This window comes from Physeter macrocephalus, chromosome 4 (genome assembly GCF_002837175.3).
Source record: "Physeter macrocephalus isolate SW-GA chromosome 4, ASM283717v5, whole genome shotgun sequence".
Classification (NCBI taxonomy): domain Eukaryota; kingdom Metazoa; phylum Chordata; class Mammalia; order Artiodactyla; family Physeteridae; genus Physeter; species Physeter macrocephalus.
In genome coordinates, this window is record NC_041217.1 from 39,876,424 (window position 1) to 39,902,381 (window position 25,958).

The window sequence follows — 25,958 nt, forward strand, 5'->3', positions numbered from 1 at the left end:
CCGCAGCATGTGGCATCTTCCCGGACCGGGGCACGAACCCGTGTCCCCTGCATCGGCAGGCGGACTCTCAACCACTGCGCCACCAGGGAAGCCCCCAGACTTTTTTTGAAAATCAAATGTCTTTTTTAAAAAAATTGAAGTACAGTTGATTTACAATATTATGTTAATTTCAGGTGTATGACATAGTGATTCAATGTTTTTGTAGATTATACTCCATTTAAAGTTAGTATAAAGTATTGACTATATTCCCCATGCTGTACAGTATATCCTTATAGCGTATTTATTTTATACATAGTAGTTTGTACCTCTTAATCTTCTGTCCCTATATTGCCCCTCCCCCTCCCCTTTCTCCACTGGTAACCATGAGTTTGTTCTCTATATCTGTGAACCTATTTCAGTTTTGTTATATTCTTTCATTTGTTTTATTTTTTAGATTCCACATGTAAGTGGTGACATATAATATTTGTCTTTCTCTGACTTATTTCACTAAGTATAATACCCTCCAGATTGATCCATGTTGTTGCAAATGGCAAAATTTTATTCTTTTTTATGGCTGAGAAATATTTTATTATCTATATAAATATTCATAGCTATATAAATATTCATATATATACACCTACTCTATATCTTCTTTTTTTTTTTTTTTTTTGGTGGTATGCGGGCCTTCCTCTGTTGTGGCCTCTCCCGTTGCGGGGCACAGGCTCCGGACGCACAGGCTCAGCGGCCATGGGTCACGGGCCGCATGTGGGATCCTCCCAGACCGGGGCGCAAACCCGGTTCCCCTGCATCGGCAGGCAGACGCGCAACCACTGCGCCACCAGGGAAGCCCCTCTATATCTTCTTTACCCATTCATCTGTTGATGGACACTTAGGTTGCTTCCATATCTTGGCTCTTGTAAATAATGCTGCTGTGAACGTTAAGGTGCATGTATCTTTTTGAGTTAGTATTTTCATTTTCTTCGAATATATACTCAGGAGTGGAATTACTGGATCATATGGTAAAAAAATAAAAATAGTAAACTTATTTTTTAGATGAAATCTTATTTGGATGTCCTAAATGTAAAACGGCTTCCTTGGATCTGTAGTTCTCAGAGTATAGTTTAAATATCATGCTAATAAAATGTTTAGGTAATAACATAAGTAAATATTGATAAAGATGTTGCTACTGCATTAAACTTCTAAACATTAAACTTCTGACAAGCAGGCAGTATCATACTATCGCTCAAAATGTTTATCACTAATGTATAAATACCAAATTTAATATAGGAAAAGTATTCAGGGATGTCTGTACCAAAATGTTATTTGCTTAAGAAATTAATACAGAGAATTGTGTGTTTAACCAACTACCAGATTATGTTACAGCCTAAGTGCTATTATCAGGAAGGGAACCCTGCTGGTTGGCTGCTCTTAATAAAGGTTTTAAGAGAGTAGTTGGGATTTAAGATAAGTTGACTGATTTGATTTTTTAAAGTTTGTTACATAAAAATAACCGTAAAAACACCCCATTACATGTTTACATAATAACGTTTTTATGAAAAATAACTTCTAAAACAAAGCTTATTTAGTGAGAAGAGTGGCATTGTTTTGCATTTTTACAAATCTCTTTAATGTTTGCCTAAATATCAATAGAAGTTGGCTGGATTCTGCATTCATACTGTTTCTGTATCACAGCTCGTATAGCCTCAAGAGAACTCATCTGTAAACTTGTGAAATAATGAGAGTAAAAAGGCACATACCATCTTGGTGTGATAATGAAAATAGGTGTGACCTCATGGAGTCGCTGAAAGGGTGCCAGTTCTCCATCCACACTTTGCAAGCCACTGCTGTACACTGTTTGTGAGCCGTAGTTGTGAGCTGTAGGATTCCTGGTATGTTGCACATGTTCCATCAACTTTCCTTCTTTGCTTTGTTGCAGAGTCCTTTGGGCAGAATTATCCAGAGGTAAGAGTATTTTATTGTGATTTTTAGAAAACAGTAACTCCTAGCTTTTATGTTTGAGTGGAAACTACGTTTTCATCTTTTTTTTTTTCTTGACAATAGAAGCATTAAATATGATGATCTTTTGCTATAAAAGGGAACTAAATGTTTAATTTTGAGCGGGGGGGAAGTAGATAGGCAATGTTGGCTGGAAATTACAACATAATGTTGTAAATCTTACAGTTCATTTCCCTTTAAATTAAAAAAATACTTTTGATTGAAGTATTTTTCACAAACAGTACTATCACCTTCATGTAAATTTTTTTTCTGTGTGCTTTTATAGTTTTGATCAGTGTTTTTGCATAGTAATAGTCAATACGTATGCTATAAGTGTGTTTTACAAGTAAAAATATTTTGTAATACATGGAGTGTGTTTAATATAGTCATGATTATTTTAAATGGCTTGATATTAATATAAATTTATTTGACTTTCCTAATGTTATACAGGGGTTTTGTTTTATTTTTCTTGGAATAAATATCAAGAATTATGATTACTTATTAGTAAGATGACTCTTTTAGTGAATCCTGTTTTATTTCGCCTAATTGCCTTCCGGAGAATTTGTACAAAGTTATAGTAGTAATGTAAGGGTTGGTCACATCTGTTTCTAAAAATTCTCTGTTAGCTTTTATAAGTATTTCTCCATTTTGGCTAGTTTAATAGATATGAGAACACCATAGAGATTATTTTGGTATACATCATAATTTAAATTCAAGAGAATTATCATAGATGTTAGAGAAACTTTAAGAAATAATTTGGATACCTGGGTATTATTGTCTGTATTCTTATGTTCATTTTAATCTTTAGGAAGCTGATGGAACTTTGGATTGTATCAGCATGGCCCTGACTTGCACCTTTAACAGGTGGGGCACACTGCTTGCAGTTGGCTGTAATGATGGCCGAATTGTCATCTGGGATTTCTTGACAAGAGGCATTGCTAAAATAATTAGTGCGCACATTCATCCAGTCTGTTCCTTATGGTAAGGAATTTTAAAGTTAATGTATTAAATATGAGTTAAATCGGGGGGGATGAATGGTGACTGTGTAGTTGCCAGTCTCATTAGATAAATTTTAATATTTAGAGTTTTAAATATACAGCCATTTGTAACATAATTTCTCATAGCTTATGGAGACCTTGAATCCATGCTGCTTTCAACACCTTTGGGGGGAGAAATTCATTGTAATATGGATCTGTATCAGGCTCTGTCTGAGATCAGTACTGAAATGAGACATTTACAGATTGCAGCTGTAGTATATTTGTGATATTGACCTTTCATTTAGAATAAAAAAATCTTGGTTAGGAGGGCAGCTTGGAAGTCAAAGTGTCCAGCCTTGTCCATCTTCTTGAATTACAGTAGTTATAGTGATCACAAACATGCCTGTTCCTTCATTGAATTGTGTTATTAAGGCTTTCCATCAGATATATTGAGCTGAAATCGGGTATTATATAAATCCCATTGATTTCATTCTTATTCTCAGGGACTATCTGTTTCAGGAAATTTTATTTTGGGGCAGCACTTCTTTTAAATGAACTTGGGACCAAAAACACCTAATCAGATCTAGATTTATTAAATAACATATTTCCTTTTGTCGAAATATAAGCAGCAGTGGTATTATAAAGCACTGGATTGGGAGGAGGCCTGAAACCCAGTCTAGCTTTGGCCACTAATGAACTGGCGGCTTTGGCCAAAACGTTTCTCTAATATGCAAAATGAGAGAACTGGCCTGTCTGATTTCTTAGGTTCTTTCCAGTTCCTTTGCATTTTATTTATTTTTTTTATTGTTGTGCTCTTGCAATAAAGATTTAAGTAGATACATACATTTTTATCAGCTTTATTAAGATACATATAATTCACATGCTGTAAAATCCACCCAATTAAAATGTACATTTCATTGTTTTTTTATATATTCAGAGTTGTGCAACGATCATCACAATCTAATTTTAGAACTTCTATCACTAAAAATATACATGTATTTTTATTATAAAATAATACTAATTTAGAAAATTATGGAAAATACAGCAAAGTAGAAAATAGAAGACTATCTCTCATAGTCTTACCACTCTGATATTATTACTGTAAATATTTTGATTTGTTACTATATATCTTTATTTTTTATTCTTATTTTTTTTGCAGTACGCGGGCCTCTCACTGTTGTGGCCTCTCCCGTTGCGGAGCACAGTCTCCGGACGCGCAGGCTCAGCAGCCATGGCTCACGGGCCCAGCCGCTCCGCGGCACGTGGGATCCTCCCAGACCGGGGCATGAAGCCGCGTTCCCTGCATCGGCAGGCGGACTCTCAACCACTGTGCCACCAGGGAAGCCCTATATATCATTTTTAAAAAGCATTGAACTTCCCTGGTGGCACGGTGGTTAAGAATCCACCTGCCAGTGCAGGGGACACGGGCTCGAGTCCTAGTCCGGGAAGATCCCACATGCCACAGAGCAGCTAAGCCCGTGTGCCACAATTACTGAGCCTGCACTCTAGAGCCCATGAGCCAGAACTCCTGAGCCCACGTGCCACAACTACTGAAGCCCATGCACTTAGAGCCTGTGCTCCTCAACAAGAGAAGCCACCACAGTGAGAAGCCCGCGCACCGCAACGAAGAGTAGCCCCCGCTTGCGCAACTAGAGAAAGCCTGCGCGCAGCAACGAACCCCCAACATGGCCAAAAATAAAAAATATAAATAAATAAATTAATTTTAAAAATTAAATAAAAAACATAGTTTGTAAGTGTGCCATTTTTTATTTTATATTTTGGTCTTTTCCTGTCTAACACTGTGACCAGACATTTTCCTGCTTGTGTAGCCTTTAAAAACTTTTTTTTTAATGGCTGAATATCTTCTGATAGATAAACCATAATTTACTTAACCATTTTTGTTTCTCTGCTACATAATGTTCAGTCAGCGTCTTTGCACATAAAGTTTTTCTCTCATACAATCATTTCTTCAACAAACATTGAACATGAATTATATACCAGATACTGCTTTAGGCATTTGCGATTAGGGTTAGGGTTAGGGTTTTGGGGACACAAAAACAAGTAAGGAGAAATTCTTGATTGGTAGGGGGAGGTACATGTGCATACAGCTACATGTACTAAAGCTTTGTAGGTCCTACATAAGAACTGTATTTGAGATTTAGTGGAGGCAAAAGTGCAAAGGAGGAAATGATCAATTGTATTGGAGAAGAAGTGTGGTCAGAAAAGGCTTCAAAGATGAAGTAATTTCTAACCTCAAACTTGTAAGATGACTAGGTGTTTGCCAGTTGTATTCCAAGCAGAAGGTGCTGTACAGGCAAAAGCACATAAGCTTGAAACAAACATGGTAAGATGGGGAGCTGCAGGTAGTTCAGATTAGCTGGATTGTGGTATCAGAGATGTGACATGGCAACAACAAAGGTAAACAGGTCCTCATGGAGCACATTGTGTGCCACACTATGAATTTGAGCTTTATCCTGTAGGTACTGTGAAGCCATTAAAAGATTTTAGGAAGGAAAGTGACATGATGAGCTTTTTATTTTAGAAAGATCTCTAGAACAGCATGTGGGAAAGAGATTGAAGGGGACAGTGAATGAAAATAGGATTGCAGTGGCCTAGGCTAGAGCTGATGAGGATAGGTGCAGTAGGAATGGAGCTGAATGGTACAGATGTGAGAAATAGTAGAAATAAGAGGTCTTAGGCATTAATTAGATAAGGGGTGTAAGTGAAGTAGAGAAGTTAAGATGATCCTCAGGTTTCCTGCTTGGATGAAGATGTTAAATGTAAGATTTGAGGGTGATAATGGTGAATTTGAGATCACGGTTGTGTGTCTCCTGTTGTATTTTATTGCAAATAGTTGTTTTATGAGTATTTTCCCTGGAACATGGTAGGTTCTGTGATACATGAACCTTGTCTGCCATTTTACTGTAGCATTATACCTGGTATGTAGTAGGCATTCAGGTACTTGTTGGATGGGTGGGGATATCTTAGTGAAGATGCCCAATAGGCGTTTTATCTATGTTTTTTCATTAGTGTAGACTTCCAAAAGTATGTTACTGCTAGGTCAAAGGGTTTGAACAATGAGAGATTTTCCCCCTCTCCCCCCAACATTTTAAAACTTTTTATCACAAAACTTGATTATTAAGAACTTTAAAACATTCAAACAATATATGAGTATATAGAGTAAAAAACAAAAGCCCTTTGTCTACTCCTTAAGATAAGTAGTAGTAGAGTATATGGAATATATCTTTCATCTGTAAGATATATTTGTATCTCTCTCAGCATGTATAAAAATACACATATACATGTGTATGTTTTTTAAAAAATGGAGACATACTATATATTTTGTTTTTTAGCTTGCTCTTCCACTTAGTATATAGTGGATGTTTTTCTGTGTTGATATGTGTATGTGTGTACATATATATAGTATTGCTTAGTATGTATGCATCATAATTATTTAACTGTTCCCTAATTTTTGGTATATATAAGTATACATGAGAGTTATGATCAGTAGTTATATGCATTTTGCATTTTTCTTTGATTCATCCTCATTTAGTATATAGCTTTATGTATTATTTTAATTATTGTGTAATATTTGAACATGTTAGGGACTAAGAAAATTTCACCAAAGAGAAGTTTTGGGTAAGCATGATAGCTTTCTTCAGCTATTATAGAACTGACATGTGCAAGACAGAAAAATTGACCTAAGGAGAAGAAGCAGGGCTAGTAGGTAGGAATGGGATTTATAGGGAAACAAATGTTACCTTAGAATAGAGATGAGCTCCCAAGCAAAGGTGCCTATGGATGGGATGGACTGCCCAGGAAAGAACTTACCAGTGGGACTGGCCCTGCTTCGGCTTGCTGTCTCTTCATAGGGATGCTACAGAAGATATTCAATCACTGGGCAGGGGCCATAGGTAGAACGAAATGATGTTTAAGACTCTAAGATATTAGACTTAGTAAAGACCTGTCTGTTTTTGGAAAGAAACAGTATTGTCAGATGTGAGGATGTATGAGAATCCCTAATTCTTGAATTTACAGAATTTGGAATTGAAGAATATGTTGTTAGTTTTAATGGGAAAACCCCTCTTAGTTTCACCTCTGATTATAATTTAATTTCTAAAAATAGATTTCCCTCTATTATAACAGAAATACAAGCCTGCTATGAAAGAAAAAGTTATTAAAATGCAGAGGTTTTAAAGGAAAAATGGAAATATAGCTAACATTCTGTTTTATAGTCAGATTGTGCTAAAATGCTTAGGGGAACAGCAGCAGAAGCTGTCCCTTGTTTCTTCCCATTCCCAATATTCCAATAATGTCCCATTCCCAGTGTACTTCCATTCTTTTGGTTTGTTTCTCTTGATATTTGTCTTCATATTTCTAAAGTATTTTTGCATATTACTTCTTCTTAGTTTGTTAATTTCAAGAACTTATCCATGACTTTTTATTACAGTATATGTGAGTTTTATCTCGCCCTTTTACCCTCCCATCATCTACTGAAATTGGGTGGACCATTGGCTTTTTTGTTATCAACCCTCAAGTTACAGTATCTGTAGGCATCTTCTTTTTTAGGTTCACATTCTCCAGAAGGATCTTCTAATTGACTGGGAGTGTTCTAGAGGTTGTGGGAGAGAGGCATCTGAGTCCTTTTTATGCAGACTTGAGCTTAGTCCCTCCACATTCACTTCCTCAGTTTACTCCTGTCTTCCTCTGCTGTGAGTTACAAGTCTGGGAATACATTTAATCTTGTCTCTAATATAATGAATGGTTTTTGAGCACTTACTGTATTGTACTGAGAGTTTTATATGTATTAATATTAAGTCTCTCAAGAGTCTGCAGGTAGATACTATTATTATTTCCATGTTATAAGTGAGAAAATTGAAGCTCAGAAAGGCTGTATAACTTGCCCAAGACCACACAGCTAGAAGGTTGTAATGTCTAGGCTTGAGCATAAATCTGACTTGAGCCTCTGTTCTTAACCATGGAACTGTGTTGCATCCTCTAAGTTCCTCAGTAGCAACTCCTCTTCATTGCAAAATTTGAATAAAGACTGATTTGGGGTTTCTTTTTCTGTTTGTCTCTTCTGTTTTTCATTTCTCTGTTTTCTTTTTTGCCTTCCTGTGGGTTACTTGAACTATTTTTAGAATTCCATTTTGATTTATCTGTGGTATTTTTTATTCTTTTTTTAAAATTTATTTTTGGCTGCACTGGGTCTTTGTTGCTGCTCGCAGGCTTTCCCGAGTTGTGGCGAGTGAGGGCTACTCTTCATTGTGGAGCACGGGCTTTAGGCGCACGGGCTTCAGTAGTTGTAGCACACAGGCTCAGTAGTTGTGGCTCGAGGGCTCCAGAGTACAGGCTCAGTAGTTGTGGCGCACAGGCCCAGCTGCTCCGTGGCATGTGGGATCTTCCCAGACCAGGGCTCGAACCCACGTCCCCTGCATTGGCAGGCGGGATCTCAACCACTGCTCCACCAGGGAAGCCCCTGTAGTATTTTTTAGTGTATTTCTTTGTATAGTTTTTTAATGGTTGCTAGGTATTACATGGTGTATACATAACCTATCATAGTCTACTGGTGTTGACATTTTACTAGTTTAAGTGAAGTATAGAAACCTTCCCTTTACATCCCTTTACCCTCCCTTGTTTATAGTATAATTGTCTTAAGCATTTCCTTTATATATATTGATACCTATATAAGTTATAATTTTTGCTTCAAACATCAAAACTCTAGAAAAAAGTATTTAATTTTTAAAAACCCTTTTCATTATTCTTTCTTCCTGATGTTCTAAGATTCCTTCTTTTATTGTTTCCTTTCTGTTTAGAGAACTTCCTTGAGCCGTTCTTTTAGGGTAGATCTGCTGGTGACAAATGCCTTGATTACCCCTTTGTTCTTGAAAGTTAGTCTCTCTGGATGTAGAATTGGGGATGACAGTTCTTTTCTTCCAGCACTTGAAAAACTGTCACTTTCTTTGGACCTTCATGGTTTCTGGTGTGAAATCTGCTGTCATGTGAATTGTTGTTCCCCGTAGGTAACCGTGTCATTCCTCTTTCTGCTTTCAAGATTTTTTTCTTTGTCTTTAGTTTTCAGAAGTTTGTGTCTTGGAGTGGATTTCTTTGAGCTCATCCTGTTTGACGTTTGCTTAGCTTCTTGAGGCTGTGTGTTTTATATCTTTTGCCAAATTTGGGAAATTTTCAACCATTATTTCTTTTTTTTTCATGTTTATAGGAGTATAATTGCTTTACAATATTGTGTTAGTTTCTGCTGTACAACAAAGTGAATCAGCTATGTGTATACATATATTCCCATATCCTCTCTCAACCATTATTTCTTCGAATACTTTTAAGCCTTACTCTCTTTCTTCTCTCCTTCCAGGACTCTGATGCCATGGATATTAGATACTAGATCTTTTGTTATAGTCCCACAGGTCCCTGAGGCTCTGTTCATTTTTTTCATTCCATTTTTTCTCCTGTTGTTTAGATTGGGAATTTTTTATTCTGTCTTCCTCTTTTCCATTGGCTGCTGAACCCATCTTTCGAGTTTTTTATTTCAGTTTTTATATTTTTCAGTTCTAAAATTCCCATTTGGTTCTTTTCTCTATTATGCATCGGCAGGCGGACGCGCAACCACTGCACCACCAGGGAAGCCCCTCTATTTCTTTGATGAGACTTTTTTTTTTCCATTTGTTTCAAGCATGTTTGTAATTGCTTGCTGAAACATTTTAATGATGGCTTCATTGAAATCCTTGTCAGGTAATACTAACACCTGTGTCATCTGTGTGTTAGTATCTGTTGATTGTCCTTTCCTAGTCCTTTGGCTCTTCTGGAGACTTTTTTTGTGTGTGCCCATTGATGCTAATGGGTTGTTGGCATCTCCGTCACCCGGTCCAGGATATATGAGGCAAAAAGAAAATATAAGGACCTCACCGCTGTGTCGTTCCTCATATCCTGTATTCCCTAGACAGTCTGTCTTCTCTTTAACTTTTTATGTTTGTTTTCTATATAATGTTCAGGATGTTTAACTGTACTTAGCAGGAGGAATTAATTCCTTCCTTAATTCTTTTCTTAATTTTTTTAAATAACAGATACCTATCTGTACTGGTTCGTTTATACTATGATAGTGCTACTTCTGGGACAACTTCAGAAAGCTCAACTACTCCTCCCCCTCCCACCAAGGGGAAGAAAACCTGTTTTTTTGTTAAATCAACACTTAAGGGCCAGCTGATTTTATACTTTTCTAAAATGTTTGAGTCTCCCTTTTTTCACTGATCCACTTGTACTGTTATCTTGAACTGTTAAGAACTTCTATTACTAGATATGAAGATGTCATGAAAACATTCTTTTTTATTGCTTAGTTAGGAAAGCTTGTTGTGGATTTGAGTATATGTTTAAAAAATAAAGAAGAGGGCTTCCCTGGTGGCGCAGTGGTTGCGCGTCCGCCTGCCGATGCAGGGGAACTGGGTTCGCGCCCCGGTCTGGGAGGATCCCATGTGCCGCGAAGCGGCTGGGCCCGTGAGCCATGGCCGCTGAGCCTGCGCGTCCGGAGCCTGTGCTCCGCAACGGGAGAGGACACAGCAGAGGGAGGCCCGCGTACCACCGCGGAGCGGCTGGGCCCGTGAGCCATGGCCGCTGAGCCTGCGCGTCCGGAGCCTGTGCTCCGCAACGGGAGAGGACACAGCAGAGGGAGGCCCGCGTACCACAAAAAAAAAATAAATAAATAAATAAATAAAAAGAAGAAGAAGAAACGTTGGTGACCCATGCGGTTAGGGCAATAAGTGTGACTCATGAATTTTTATCTATAAGGGTGGTATGATATACTTTAACTTAGAATGTGTGCTAAGTTACCCTTTTTCCTTCTCAGCTGGAGTCGAGATGGTCATAAGCTCGTGAGTGCTTCCACTGATAACATAGTGTCACAGTGGGATGTCCTTTCAGGCGACTGCGACCAGAGGTTTCGATTCCCTTCACCCATCTTAAAAGTCCAGTATCATCCGCGAGATCAGTATGTTTAATCTGTGCTATTCTCTCCTGGGGTGGGTCTAATTCTATCTCCAGGCTCGTGACAATTTCAGTTTAAGGTTTTAGGATGCAAAAGCCCACATCTCTTCAAACCTCTTCTATATAAAATAATCTTTCCAGATTATCTGGATCTAGTGAATAGATTTTAAAGAAACTGTTGTAGTATATAATTAAAAACTGGCCTATATTAATTAAGACTTCAGAAATGGGCAAAGGTAGAAATAAGTATAATAACTGTTCTTTACCTGGGGTTTTCCTCCAATTTGAATTTCTTCAGTAGGGGAAACAGTTCATTATGAAAACTATATTTAAGGAAAAGAGTTACCCATCATTCTATTACTGAGATATAACTATTTTAATTTCTCTAGGTTTTCTTTTAGTCAAGTTCTCTTTAAGTATAAAGCTTATTGTATAGTGCTTCATAACTCACAAAGCACTTACTAGCTCACAAAACATTTGTCTATTAGATGTACACAAATATGTATTTTTACATAGTTTTAATTGGTATTTTGCCTTTCACTTTATTTCATACATATTTTGCCAGTTTGCTACATCTTCATATTTATTTTTAATAATTACATTTTATCTTGTCAAGGTAAGATCTCATAACTTTACTCAGTCATTTCCCTATTATTAGGAATTTAGAGTTTAGGCTTTTTCACTATTTTAAATATGCTTGGGCTGGGAGAGTTGATGAGGTAGTAGATAGGAATTACAGAAAAGAGCAGAGAGTCAGCCTTCTGATATCATAGCAACAGCCAATGTACTATTCATATTTTTAAACAGGAACAAGGTTCTCGTGTGTCCCATGAAATCTGCTCCTGTCATGTTGACCCTTTCAGATTCCAAACATGTTGTTCTGCCCGTAGACGATGACTCCGATTTGAACGTGGTTGCATCTTTTGATAGGCGAGGAGAATATATCTATACAGGAAATGCAAAAGGCAAGGTAAGCCTAGAAGCTTAGAAGCTGGTGAAATATGCATCAGTCATCCTGTGCATTGGCTCATTTCATGTTTACTTGTTCTCCTTTCTTTGAAATTTCTTTCATCCCTTGACTAAGCATGTCTCCTGCCTGTGGTAAATACAGCCTATTTTTCTCTCATGCCTTAATAATATCTGTTCTTTGGATTTAGAGCAGTCAGAGGTTATTTGACCTAGAGAAGGATGGGGGGCCTTTACTGGATGCTAGTAATGAAAGGCCATTACTAAATTATAAAATTTAAAAATCATATCATCAATGGAGTACTGCTGATAAAATGTCTGATATCTTGGTCTGCAAATATTGTATAATTTAGGCTAGCTTAATCTATAGTTTTGTGTAGTAAGAAGTTGGGTTAAGTGAGCTTTAGGGTCCTTTTCAAGCTTATTAGAGTTTGAGTTCCATTGACTTTGATTTTTTTTTTTGTATTTTGACTGGGACATATGGGCTAGTACAGTTTCATGGCTACTTTAGAGAGTGGCAGGGTTTTTTTTTTATTATGGTAAAATGCACTTAACGAAATTTACCATCTTAACCATTCTTAAGTGTATAGTTCAGTGGTGTAACGTACATTCACATTGTCATGCAGTCATCACCATCGTTTATCTCCAGAGCTCTTTTCATCTTGCACTCACCTTGTACTTATTAAATAATAACTTGCTATTTCCTACTGCCTTTCACCCCTTGGAAACCATCATTCTACTTTCTATCTCTATGAATTTGGCTATTCTAGTACCTGTATAAGTGGACTCATCCAGTATTTGGTTTTTTTGTGACAGGCTTACTTCACTTAGCATAATGTCGTTAAGATTCATTCATGTTGTAGCATGTGTCAAAATTTCCTTTCTTTTCAAGTCTGAATAATATTCTATTGTATGTATGTGTCACATTTTGTTTATCTGTTGATGGATACTTCCGTTGCTTCTGCTTTTTGACTCTGGATAATGTTAAACATTATCTTTTAACAATAGGTTAAGACACTGTCCTTTAATTGAAGGCAATAATAAAAGGCAATAGCAGTTGATCAAGTTGAATACATGGGAATAGAGATATTTATATTACTGTTTTCACCCAGTCTTTGCCCAGTTTTAGAAACAGAAGCCAAATCTAATTACTGTAAGTTATCAGAATACTTATTATTTTTCTCTTTTAAACTTTAGATTTTGGTCCTAAAAACAGATTCTCAGGATCTTGTTGCTTCCTTCAGAGTAACAACTGGAACAAGCAATACCACAGCCATTAAGTCAATAGAGTTTGCTCGGAAGGGCAGGTAAGTGAGACCTGTCTTTTTAGAGACAGTTTTAAAAGTGAGTAGAATGCAAAAATACATTGAGATTCAGTTTTTGTGTATGTTATACTTAATTTTTTTTTAAGTTTACTTAAAAAATAGTTATAGAAACTGTCACTATCTGGTTCTTAAGTTTATAAGATTTACTGCTTTGAGCCAGCAGTCACATCTTCTCAGGAGGTTAAGAGGCAGTTCCTTTACAGAAAAGATGTCTGAGTGGTCTGTGCATAGAACCAAAATGCCTGGCATATGGTAAGCACTGGGTAAAGATGAGCTGTTATATTATAATCAGAATTGATATCACAGAATTCACATAGTAACTGAATATGCACTTTACTTACATAAAACCTGTTTATTTACCCTTTTAATTTCAGATGTTTTTCTGATAAGTTTGATTACCCAGCTAGAAGTAGATTTATGTATCAACAAACAAGAAGAAAATCGGTTGTCAGTAAGAGAAGTAACAGTCATCCTATTTTGTATGGGAACCACCATACATACTTAGAGGACATTCATGTTCAAATTCTCTTGAAGCAAGAGACAGTTAGTGAAGTCTGTAAGAAGGTGGTAAAATAACTTGTATTTTAGAGAGGTTTCCAACACTCAGTGTTATCACAGTAAAAAATTGGGCAATCCAGAATGATATATTTAGTTTATTAACTCATTAAGAATATATTGTATATAAAGCAGGCCAGAGGAATGAAGTATTTATATATATTTAACCGTAAGCGTGTGAATTCGGGAAACTGATTTCAATTTAGAGGTTTTGGATTTTAGTCAAATACTGCTGATTAGTTTGTGCCTCTAGGGTTCAGGGATTACACAGGAAGGGAAGTAAAGCATTTTCTCACTTCACGTTATATTTTGGCTTGGAAGGTGATGAGTAGATACATAAGTAGTCTAGTCTATTACTTAGATTTTCACTCAGTCTCTCCCTGATTTGTTAGTTGTCTTATGGTACTGTTCTAAGTAACTGGTAGCCATGGAAAATGTTAACAGGAACAGATTCTGACCTCTGGTTTTGATATTTTTTATCCTTTCTGTAGTTGCTTTTTAATTAACACAGCAGATCGAATAATCAGAGTTTATGATGGTAGAGAAATCTTAACCTGTGGAAGAGATGGAGAGCCTGAACCCATGCAGAAATTGCAGGACTTGGTGAATAGGTATGTATCACAACCTAGAAGAATATGTGCTAATTCATGGCCTGGGGTCAGGTTCCGGTTCTATTTGGGTACTTTCTTTGTTCTTTAGGACCCCATGGAAGAAATGTTGTTTCTCTGGGGATGGGGAATACATAGTGGCAGGGTCAGCCCGGCAGCATGCCCTGTACATCTGGGAGAAGAGTATTGGCAACCTGGTGAAGATTCTCCATGGGACAAGAGGAGAACTCCTCTTGGATGTAGCTGTGAGTAGGATGAGAGGTTGCTGTTGTTACTTATGTAATTCAGAAAATCTTGGATTCATTCTTAGAATTGATTTTTCTTTGCTTCATTAAAATTTAGTGGCATCCTGTTCGACCCATCATAGCATCCATTTCTAGTGGAGTGGTATCTATCTGGGCACAAAATCAAGTAGTAAGTATTTTTCTGGTTTAACTGCTTTGAAGCTAGATACCCTTTCCTTTTATCAAAGAACTTTACAAATAGTAAGCCCAAAATTACCTTATATACTTTCTTTTCCATATGATTCTTCTAGTTAAATAGTTCAGTGCATCTAGTTTTGCTTTTTTTTTTTTTTTTTTTTTTTTTTTGTGGTACACGGGCCTCTCATCGATCTTCCCGGACCGGGGCACGAACCCGCGTCCCCTGCATCGGCAGGCGGACCCCCAACCACTGCGCCACCAGGGAAGCCCTAGTTTTGCTTTATTTTAATGGTAAGGTCTTGGTCCAAAGTCAATTTACCAGCTCTGTTTTCAGGGAGAAAATCTAGTGTACTTCCTGGTACGTTTTTCTTTTGCTCATCTGAGATAGAGTTTTCATGTGCTTTTCTTATTTTCAGCTCAGTTAGCTTCTGTTTTACATCTTGGTTTTATTTTGAACACCTTTAATTATATTTGTAATCAGTGTACTCATAAGAGAACATTTTACCTCAGAATTACATCTTAAAAAGATTAAAGAAGGCAGTTATTTATGAAAGAACTACAGTTAATAACATGGAATGTTTAAGATAGGAAATGCTTTAAGGTAGTAAAACTGTAGATACCTAATTTTTAATATCTGCCAAATTTGATCTCAGAATTTTGAGTCTCGTTCATGGTCAGTCCTTTTATTTATATCATTAATGTCTAGGTTACAGACCGCTGCTTTCTCATACAGTTAAGTAGTATATTTTGTTTGTGGCATAGGAAAATTGGAGTGCATTTGCGCCAGACTTCAAAGAATTGGATGAAAATGTAGAATATGAAGAAAGGGAATCAGAGTTTGATATTGAAGATGAAGATAAGAGTGAGCCTGAACAGACAGGTATTATTTCTCAATTGCAGATAGTATTTCCCAAAGGAAAAATGATTGTTTTACTCAGTACTCATTCTTAATTTGTGTTGAAAATTCACTTCAGCACTTATTCTAATTTTTTTTCTAAGCTTACACAGTTTTGACAGTGTTTTTAGAATATTTATTTGTAAGGCATTGACTCAGGGCTTACATGGGCATTACTAGGGCTCAAGCAGCTGTCTTAACGTTTCACTTTGTATTTCCTGACTAATTGCAGATGATTAAATGAGAATTTGCATGGGGCACCTAACAAAGCCACCCACACACGCTGGGTGCTCAGCTGCTGTTTGGGTATTGTCACTCCTTTGTCAGTAAGATGAAGGTAAAGAGCATGGGCTCTGGAGTCAGGCTGCCTTGGGCAGAATACTTATTCTTAAACCTAAACTTCCTTTTCTGTAAAATAAGAATAACAGTAGTACCTGCCTTTTAGGGTTGTGGGGAATAAATGAGATAATTCATGTAAAGGGCTCACTGTAGTGTCTAGGCCATAATGAGCATTCAGATGTTCTCTTCTATGATTATGATCGTGATCATTGTTATTTTTATCTCTTGGCTTCTGAACTTCTAGATAGGAAGTTACTTGAGAATACATATTTCACTTTATAGCCCCATCGTTGTCTAAACACAGGGCTTTGCGTCTGGCAGGGGTTTGTGTGTATGAATGCTTAATGTGCCCAGTTGACACTGTCAGCTTGAGTAATTAATGCCACGGGTCATTGACTGCTGGGCCACTTGATGGTGTCAGGAATCGGGGAATTGGAATTGAGATTAGTTCTCTCCAGCTTGAAAGTGCTGGTCCTCACTTTTGTGATATTAGATAACTTACATGCCTCCTGTGTCTTAGGAAGACCGTCAGGGCTGCAGTATATTCTGGATTGTATTAGTGTTATCGGACTGTGTTGTACGAAGCCTTCCCAAGCTTCCGCAGAAGTTGTTTCTCCTTCCTGTCTCCTTGGCACATTGCACATACCTTTACTGTAGCACTTACTGTATGGAACTGAAATTATCTGTGTATATGTGTCTCCCCAATTAGACTTCTAAAATTTTTACTGAAGAACCGTTCCCAACTTTCTGGGGCATTGCTCTGTTCCCAGTGCCTAGCGTGTGGTGGAAATTCAGCAAATATTTGCAGAACAACTAAGTAAAACGAACTGTTTGGTTTTCCTCCTTTGTTTCTCCTGGATTTCAGTTTATGAAAACCATAAGCTATATGTAAAAAGCAGTTTTCTACTTCTTCTCACACCTCTGCTGTGTTTTTGTCCTGCAGGGGCTGATGCTGCAGAGGATGAGGAAGTGGATGTCACCAGTGTGGACCCTATTGCTGCCTTCTGTAGCAGGTGAGCTGCCGCTGAAGGCTGGGCCTGGGGTGCTCCTCCTCCTCAGTCTCTGGTTGTGCTGCTCAGTTCCCCAGCTCTTCCTTCAGGCCCATCTGCCTTTTACCTCAAAGAGATAACTCCTTTGGTGCGCAAGAAATCCCTTCCCTTCTCCCTTGATAGAAAAATCTTAAGAAAGTGAAATAATTTGTTTATGCCATTTATTTTTACTACTGATTTTATTAATCGTGTTGTCTGATTTCCTTTTTTAAAAATTTATTTATTTATTTATTTATGGCTGCGTTGGGTCTTCGTTGCTGCGTGCGGGCTTTCTCTAGTGGCGGCGAGCAAGGGCTACTCTTCGTGGCAGTGCGGGGGCTTCTTGTTGCGGTGGCTTCTCTTGTTGCGGAGCACGGGGCTCTAGGCGCGTGGGCTTCAGTAGTTGTGGCTTGCGGGCTCTAGAGTGCAGGCTCAGTAGTTGTGGTGCACGGGCTTTGTTGCTCTGTGGCATGTGGGATCTTCCTGGACCAGGGCTCGAACCTGTGTCCCCTGCATTGGTAGGCGGATTCTTAACCACTGTGCCACCAGGGAAGCCCCTGTCTGATTTCTTTTTATTTGTCTTGGCTTTCTTGACATTTTAGATCCATGACCTGTTGCTTATGGTTAGATGATTCTGCCCTAGAGGAAGGGTTCATGGTTTAAGCAACTTTCTCCTCTTTTTCCCTATCCCTTTTCTGATCCTGTTCCAAATAGTGATGAAGAGCTGGAAGATTCAAAGGCTCTATTATATTTACCCATTGCCCCTGAGGTAGAAGACCCAGAAGAAAATCCTTATGGCCCCCCACCGGATGCAGTCCAAACTTCCTTGATGGACGAAGGGGCTAGTTCAGAGAAGAAGAGGCAGTCTTCAACAGATGGGTCCCAGCCACCTAAGAAGAAACCCAAAACAACCAATATTGAACTGCAAGGAGTACCAAATGATGGTAAGAGCCACGTTTTCTCTCCCTTGCCTGACAGACGCCACTCTCCAGCACAATCTGGTAATTTCTTGTTTGGGTGATTTTCCCTTAAAGGAATTTTCCCATGAGTCTTTTTTATAGTGCTTTACAACTTTGTAATAATTTCATCTGCTTTCACTTCTCTTTTAAAATGGGGAGATTCTACCCTCAGTACTTTGCCTAAGATGACATACTTTAAGTCTTCTGACATCTGGCTCAGTTTGTTTAAATACCCTACCTCTCCCCCAAGATTCTCATTAGGTAGTAAAGTACTGGTCAGACTTGGACAACCTTAATTCTTCCTACCTACTTTTACAGTCTGACTCTAGAAGCCTTTTTAATTACATGGTTGAGTTTGGATTCTTACCCTGGTCTGTCGCGTACCAAAGCCCATTCCCTTTCTGCTCTCACGTGCCAGTGTGCACATGTGCATTCCTGTTGTGGCTTGTGTGATAAAGTATCAGTGTGTCTTTGAGCTACCTTTTCCATTTAGAGCTGCTGTGGCTTCGTATGAATCACATAGGCCATGTGGCCAAGGAACTATTTCTCATTTAATGGCCACTCTTCTATAGTTTATAATGAATAAACAAAACAAACTTTTCTTCTTGTATTAGTGGACCTGAGATACAAGAGCAGAATTCTTTGCTTATGGATAGGTGGCATGGCACATGCTCAGTTGGGGTGATGTGTGGATTTCTTTCTGTGCCTATCTGTCCTTTTACAGAAGTCCATCCACTACTGGGTGTGAAGGGGGATGGCAAATCCAAGAAGAAGCAAGCAGGCCGGCCTAAAGGATCAAAAGGTAAAGAGAAAGATTCTCCATTTAAACCGAAACTCTACAAAGGGGACAGAGGTTTACCTCTGGAAGGATCAGCGAAGGGTAAAGTGCAGGCGGAGCTCAGCCAGCCCTTGACAGGTAAGGACACATTGGGAGCACTGTCTGGCTTGCTTCGTGGCCTTGCTTTGTTCAGCCCCTGACTCCGTTTAACTGCAGCATTTTTTCCTTCCTTCCCTCCTTTTCCCCAGTGGCAGATATTCTCTGAGTTTTAAACTACTGCGGAGGGCAGGCTAAACCAGATTTGGCTTAATTCAGTGGCTCTTAACCTTGGGTCTATAACCAGGTTTCAGGGGATCTCCATTCCCTTTGTTTTATGCAAAATATTGTGTGCATATTTTTGGGGGGAAGATGCCTGTACATTTCACAGGATTCTTGTAGGAATCTGTGACCTGAGAAAGGGTAAGAACCCCTGGTTCAATTCATTTTTTTAATCTGTGTTTGCTCCTAGGTTTTTTGTTTTGTCTCAAATGAAAGATCCAGACAGATAACCAGAAATATGAGCTTCTATACAGCCCCTGACTATTTAACTGTAGCATCTTTTTTCTCTCTCTTCAAATTGTTCAAATCCCAAAGGTGGTGTTTTTCTCTTTTTTCAGTAGTCTAGAAGCAATGATGGAGTTGTTAGTAGTACTATCATGTTAAGGAAGAAGATGAAGTGTTTTGTTTTTTCAAACAGGAGATTACCAAAAAGACAAACTTTGTAGCTTCTTAACACCTAAGCCTCTTGAAACTTAACTGTTTTCTCACTTCTATATAATTGAGGGATTTTTATTGGAGGATGGAGAACAGTTTCAATTTCTAGTCAAATACTTGTGAATCTAGGCTAAATGGTCTTTTGTTTGGAAAATAGTAAGCAAACTCAAGTTCATTTCTGCTCAAATATTGTTGCGTTTTGGAAACTTTTTGTTTTGTTTTATATTTAGGCACTGCTTTAGTTAATACATTACTCTCAGTTTTCTGTGGCTAGGTCAGTAGATTCAGAGGCAGGACTAACAAAATATCAGTGTTTGTATTTAGGTGTTTTTTTCCCCCACTTTAAAATTTTTTTTGTGGTACGCGGGCCTCTCACTGCTGCGGCCTCTCCTGTTGCGGAGCACAGGCTCCGGATGCGCAGGCCCAGCGGCCATGGCTCATGGGCCCAGCCGCTCCGCGGCACGCGGGATCCTCCTGGACCGGGGCACGAACCCGTGTCCCCTGCATCGGCAGGCGGACTCCCAACCACTGCGCCACCAGGGAAGCCCCCCACTTTAAAATTTTAATTGTGTTAATCCAAATGTGATGATATGCAAAACAGAATTCCTTAAGCCAGTTAATCATTGTGAACATGAATTCTCTTCTTCAGAGAAGCTGAAACAGACTCAATTACTCATCATTTTGAGTATTCCCCCTCAAGTTCACTAGATTTAGACTTTCAGAGTCCAACACCATACCATTGGAGCACTAACATTATTTTCCCAACAACAATATTTATGGTACTCTACTGATAATCAGTTACCACCTCCACATTCAGTCCACTTAGGGCCATGTCTGTTTATTTTTTAAAATAGCCTGGAAGAGTTATATGGGCATTGGCAGCAAAGATTGCATGTCAGTAATTGACTAATGTAAATAAAAACCATCCTTCCATAACCCACTTCTTGCATAAGCGGATGCCACTATAGAAGAAACAATTTAAAGTTCAAATAGATTTCCCTGGCCCCAAGAGCTGAAATGCTTCAGGGTGATTTCAAATGTAGGCAAACATATTGAATTAATTGAAATACTCTAAGACATACTTTCCCAGCATCTTCAGAATCTATCTGTAATTAATCATTTGCTTTTTAATACTAAGCGTATGGCAAATAAACCATTTGAAGTTTTTAAAAACTAAAATTTTCTCTCTATAATACAATGATTTCAACTTTTAATTATAGCTGATATGGTCACTAACAGTTACTAAATATTTTTGGTATTTCTCAAATTGGGTTTTTGTCAAAGGTACCGTGAAGTACTGTTATATTTTACAGCTTAGAGTATAACAGCAGTGGTATTTTTTAGCTATGCTTCAAAAACATCTAAATGAGATGGTAGAAGGTTTACTTAGCCGTAAAGGAATGGGCCTTTTTATTCCCTAAAGTTTTCAAAATACTGCATTGAAATTTTGATCTATGTGTAAAATACATAGTGTTTGTACATGTCAGCATTTCAAAACTCCTTCTAGAAAGACTGGATATCATTATCAATGGCCTATTAGAAGTTTATTCCCACTCACTCAGCTGACAAGGTTAAAAGAGGTACCGACCTCCTTAAAGGCTAGAACTTGTGTCTTGAAACAGCAGGGTGCTTCAGACTGGATTTTTATTTTCTTCATTATTGTTATCAGGGACTTGAGTTGGTCAGCCTTAAATGGAGGCAGCTATTTTAACAGCTTCACCCTTTGAAAGGACTAGAGGAGACTTTTACATAACAAGGCCAGGGTGATGATATGCTTTCTGATAACACACAGACAAAACAACTGTCTAGATTACTGCAAACATTTTACCAGCTTCTCAGGATTGTCTGCATCTCATACTTCCCCGTGTAATCTATACTTCCTTCTTCCCAGTTTCTCCTTCTCTTGCCTGGGTTCCTTGGCCTTTTCCTGAATGGAAATCTCCAAAACTGAAATGGTCAGATCAAACTCCCGAGTGTGCTGAGGAGCAGGATCATTAAAAAACCTCAAAAAAGGCATTGTGGTTTAGTCCTAACACTTCCTCAGAAGGGCTTTTAGCCACTAGCTGCAGTGTGGTTTGGATCTTTATGAAGGCCGTGAATCTGGGGGAGAGTGCTGAAACTGAGTATCATATAACACGCCATTAGAAGTCTCAGTTTCAGGTCAACCTGTCATATCTTTTGTGTGGGTTTCTTTGGGCGAGGGTGGCGCTTCATCCAATACCATTTTCAGCTTGGAGGGCCCAGAGCAGGCAGAGGCTGGCTGACACATGCTGTTCATTTTCGCATGGCTCCCCCAGGCCTCTGAGGTAATAAAAACTCTTTATGTCTCATGTTCTTCCACACCTTGGAGAGTTTCAGTAAAAAGCAGCGTGCTGTCATTGTGGATTTTCCACCAGATATTAAGAAATGAATCCTGATCCTCAGTGGCCGAGGCTGAACCATCTTGAAAGATTAGTTCAGTCTGATGGGTATATTTGTAGATTCAGTGCTTTGTGGACCTCCCCTCCCCGCAAATGCCCTCCTTTTGCATTAGAGCCAAATCATTTGAAGGCAGATTGTAGGTGTAGGCTACTGCTCAAGTTAGATAAATGCCAACTGTTTGTTAATATCTGCAATTTATCAGTTACTGAAGAAACTGTTCAGTAAGCCCTGATAGGCCTGACAAAGCTGCTATAGTCTGTTGCATGTTGCAGCAGGAGATTATGCATTTCAGGTGACAGTTGGAAGACACATAGACCGCCAGTAGAAGTAATCTAGCCATCTGGAATCTGAGGCTGTAGAAAATTCTTTCCTATCAAACAGCTCATCAGTATTGAACAGTACCAGCGGTCCCACATCCACGAAGACACACTTTCTGTGATGAGTGAGGACCCATCAGTGAAGCTTGAGGGTAACCCTGAGCTGGAGACGTTTCAGAAAGTCCAGATCGACATAGCACCATCTATCAGATTCCCCCTGGTTACCTTATTAGATACTCTCCAGAGGACAGTCCTCAGGATCGAAACTTGAGATGTGAGCAGAACCACCAGTGTCCCGGTTGCCCTGTGACCGCTCAAAGATTGCCCTAGAAGTAGGGCTCCTTGGCAGTAAACACCATCGGTAGCAAGTGTGACAAAGTTGTGGTCGGTCACGTATGTGGTCTAAAGGCCTTGTGGGATGGTGGGCATGAAGGGAATGGTGGCACCTGGGTCTGTTGAGGGTAGCAAAGACCAAACTGAGCAGAGGTGCCACTTCTGGGGGCCGACAGGCCCTGCGCTGATTTCCCTGCCTTTGGCTGCACCACTGCCCTCCTGGTGCTGGCCCCCCACCCTGGGGCCTCTGAACCATATTCTGTTCACTTGCTGAATCTGATTGTTTTAAATGATTGGTAGGGGCTTCCCCCCCCACTTTTTTGAAAAATGATCAGTCTCTCAAAGACTAATCTATGAATTCCTGCTAAAATCATATTTTTAGATGGCTAGTTGGGTATTCTCATTCTGTGTGGTCTTATTAGCTGACTAAGGTAATGTTTGAAAATTAATATCCAGTGTTTTCTTAAGCCACCCTGGCTTGGCTGCTTTGGGGAGGTACCAATAACAGCTGTTTACCATGAGCTGAATTTTTCTTAATTTTATATTACTGGAGATTTCTGTCATGTTGCGGCTAAATAATACTTGGGGCAGATTTTTAAGTAGCCTGGAGATCTTCTGCTTTGTTGCTGTCTCTGTGTATCTTTTCTTGCTCACAGACTTGCTTGCTCTGGTATTGGTTTGTTGCCTGGTGCCTCAACAAGCTTTGTTTTTGGTCTGTTCACAGGAAAGAGAGCGATAAAGAAAAATCATTAACTGACCTGTGATAATCAGTGTAATAATGTAGCTCATTAGTCATCTTGAGTGCCCATTATTAATGCGCAAGCCACTTTTTCCTCTCATGAGTTAGGCTTAAAATGTCAATGTTGTCTATTTTTAAACGGTTAAGGTTAAACTAGATTGGTCACGGTACCTGTGGAAACAATCAGAGAAACTAGCCTTAAAGTGTTAAAGGCCTGTTACTGAGTCCTGTGGAGTAGATTCATTTATCTCACGATTTAAAAAAAAATCAATTCAAGAGGTTAATTGTTACGTTTTATGTTGAAAGATCTGAAAAAGAGATGCTTAAATATACTTTTTATCTTACTGAACTATATAAAGTTTAAATTTGAGTTTTAACATGTAGCATCCAGGAGAGTTTGTGTCTCATATTTTCAGTCTCTTCTCAGGCAAATTGGAATTTATTTTTATTGCCAGTTTTCATCTGTGCTTGAACTTATTTAAAATCAGGTTAAAAGCAAGGTTTGTAAATGGGTACTTTTTTTTTTTTTTTTTTTTTACAACTTGGGCGATTATTTTTAACCATTTTACCTTCAAGTGGCATGTTCTTCCCCATTCCAGATGACACTGGGAGGACTTTCTTCACCTTGTTCTCTTTTTACACTTCCTAGTTAATATTTCACAGCAACCCATTTAAGGATGTCCCTCAGAGATTGAACAGCTTCTATGGAGTAATCAGGGAAGTGTTCATTTGATTTTACTATTTAGGATTTTATTTATTGATCAGTTGTTGGCGCATAGAAATGCCGACAGTAGTTTTCATTAACATTTCACCATATTTGGGATTCTGAGGAGCTGAGAGTATCATTTAAGGAACAAGGGTGTTTGGAAAAGGGTTTGTTGCTCACCGTTAATCATTTAGTGGCGAATTAGTCTAGTATATGAAAGATTGAAAGAGGCAGTACCCTAGAATTTCCTTTCCTCTACTTACTGCACTTTTTGGAATATGAAGCATTATATGTTAACACCTTGGAGAATGGTTAGAAGCTTGGAAAATGTGTAGAAGTCTGATCATTTTGCCTTTTTTTCTCCCTTTGGGGCAGTGCTGAGAAAAGTACTGATGGAGGGGGCGGGGTTTGGATTATTTGTTGCTTCAGTAAAGAGTAATTGGGAGTTGGAGTTGGTTTTAACTTAAAGGGGGGAAGTTCTTAGCCCATGTGTGCTTGTAATGCATCATCCAGCATCTGTATTTGTGTTCTTGAAAGTAACTGGTCTAAGTTGATGCTAAAAGAAATCTTTTTATTTCTCATCTCTTTAGCAGGGGGAGCAATCTCAGAACTGTTATGAAGGCCCTTGAAGTTCTTCGTTCTTCCCTACTTTGCCATCGTGTGGCCTCTGGACACTGTGGTCAGTCATTTGAGATTGACTTTAATTTAAAACAAAGGCCTCTGTCTTCCACCCAGGAGGTGGAAGGAGTGAATTTTATGTTTGAATGAAGAAGTGAATTATGGAAGAAGAATATATGTCCCGTCCCTTTCAAGCATAAGTCCAAATAGGCTCTCAGGAATGAGGATTTGTGAAGACATCAAACAGGAGTTTTGACTCATTTAAACTTTAATGCTTGTTATGTTGCTGGAGAAGAGATTCCTGTTTTGCTCGTCTGTCTTTACTGTACCCAGCATCATTTCGGCCTGTCATTTCCTATCTCCTACTTGCCTTCCCTCCACAATGCACGTCCTTGAGTGACTTGTTCTTATCTGAAATTTTGCTGCCTGTATCCTAGAAAAACTTCTGCTGCACATTTTTTCTTCCATTTTTAAACTTACCCACTCACCAGATACCTCCTATATTTCCATATTGTGCTACAAAGATGGGCAGAACAGAAAGTGCTGGAAAGATTTCAGATTTTCCAAAAGGAAAGAAAGATAAGAAAGGCCCCCTCTTTTTTCACATACTATAACATTTTGCTCAAGAAGTTGAGCTATAAGAGGGTCAGGTTTTTCTTTGTATTCTTTTCATTGCATGTTTCCCTCCAGTATTGGTTCATTCTCATTAATCATGGTTTTTCAAGATAGCTAGTTCATTTGTCTCCAGCAAAGAATCATCAGTAGTTTATATTGCTTTACCTGTACTGGCTTCCAGAGCCAGAAACAAACCGAGGTGTCTCTCAGCAGGCTTCTTTTTTACTGGGGGTGGGGGAATCTATGCAAGGACTAAAATAAAACTGTCCAGAATCAAAGCAACGACAACACAGTTCAGATAAAAAAATCAAAGAACCTTTTTTTTAATCATTGCTCGTGGACATCTGTCCTTCCCATCAGTCATTGCATTTCCCCTCCTTGTAGCCGCACCCCTTTTCCTTCCTACATGTTTCCAGTCACTTCCTTTCTGTGAAAGGTTGCTTAGCTTTTTTAAAAAAAAATTTAATTTTTGCTTTTGCTGTTCTTTGTATAAAAAGTAGCAGATTGGATGGATGTGTACACTAGGTGTTTGAAATTCTGTGAAAATCCAGAGTGAAGAAACCAGGTGTGGAGGGGCCTCTCCAGCCTCTCTGGAGTAGAGCTTTGAGCTGACTGGAAGTGCTTAATCTGGATCATCACTT

General features: G+C 38.6%; 1 protein-coding gene across 3 annotated transcripts in view; it reads left to right on the forward strand.

The window, feature by feature from the left end:
- RBBP5 (RB binding protein 5, histone lysine methyltransferase complex subunit) overlaps positions 1-25,633 on the forward strand; it is a 36,305-nt gene extending 10,672 nt beyond the window's left edge. Inside the window, exons 2-14 of one of the 3 annotated variants that reach the window (XM_007130809.1) lie at positions 1,916-1,941; positions 2,783-2,955; positions 10,804-10,944; positions 11,748-11,910; positions 13,104-13,213; positions 14,278-14,397; positions 14,486-14,639; positions 14,737-14,808; positions 15,579-15,696; positions 16,994-17,063; positions 17,793-18,022; positions 18,762-18,953; positions 24,675-25,633. In XM_007130809.1, coding sequence (XP_007130871.1) covers positions 1,916-1,941; positions 2,783-2,955; positions 10,804-10,944; positions 11,748-11,910; positions 13,104-13,213; positions 14,278-14,397; positions 14,486-14,639; positions 14,737-14,808; positions 15,579-15,696; positions 16,994-17,063; positions 17,793-18,022; positions 18,762-18,953; positions 24,675-24,703 — 1,598 coding nt within the window. In that variant the 3' untranslated portion in view covers positions 24,704-25,633. Of the gene's footprint in view, positions 1-1,801; positions 1,869-1,915; positions 1,942-2,782; positions 2,956-10,803; positions 10,945-11,747; positions 11,911-13,103; positions 13,214-14,277; positions 14,398-14,485; positions 14,640-14,736; positions 14,809-15,578; positions 15,697-16,993; positions 17,064-17,792; positions 18,023-18,761; positions 18,954-24,674 lie in introns of those variants that run through there. The other 2 variants (XM_007130812.4, XM_007130811.4) reach the window with 2 other exon arrangements.
- The last annotated feature ends 325 nt before the right edge of the window (positions 25,634-25,958 follow it).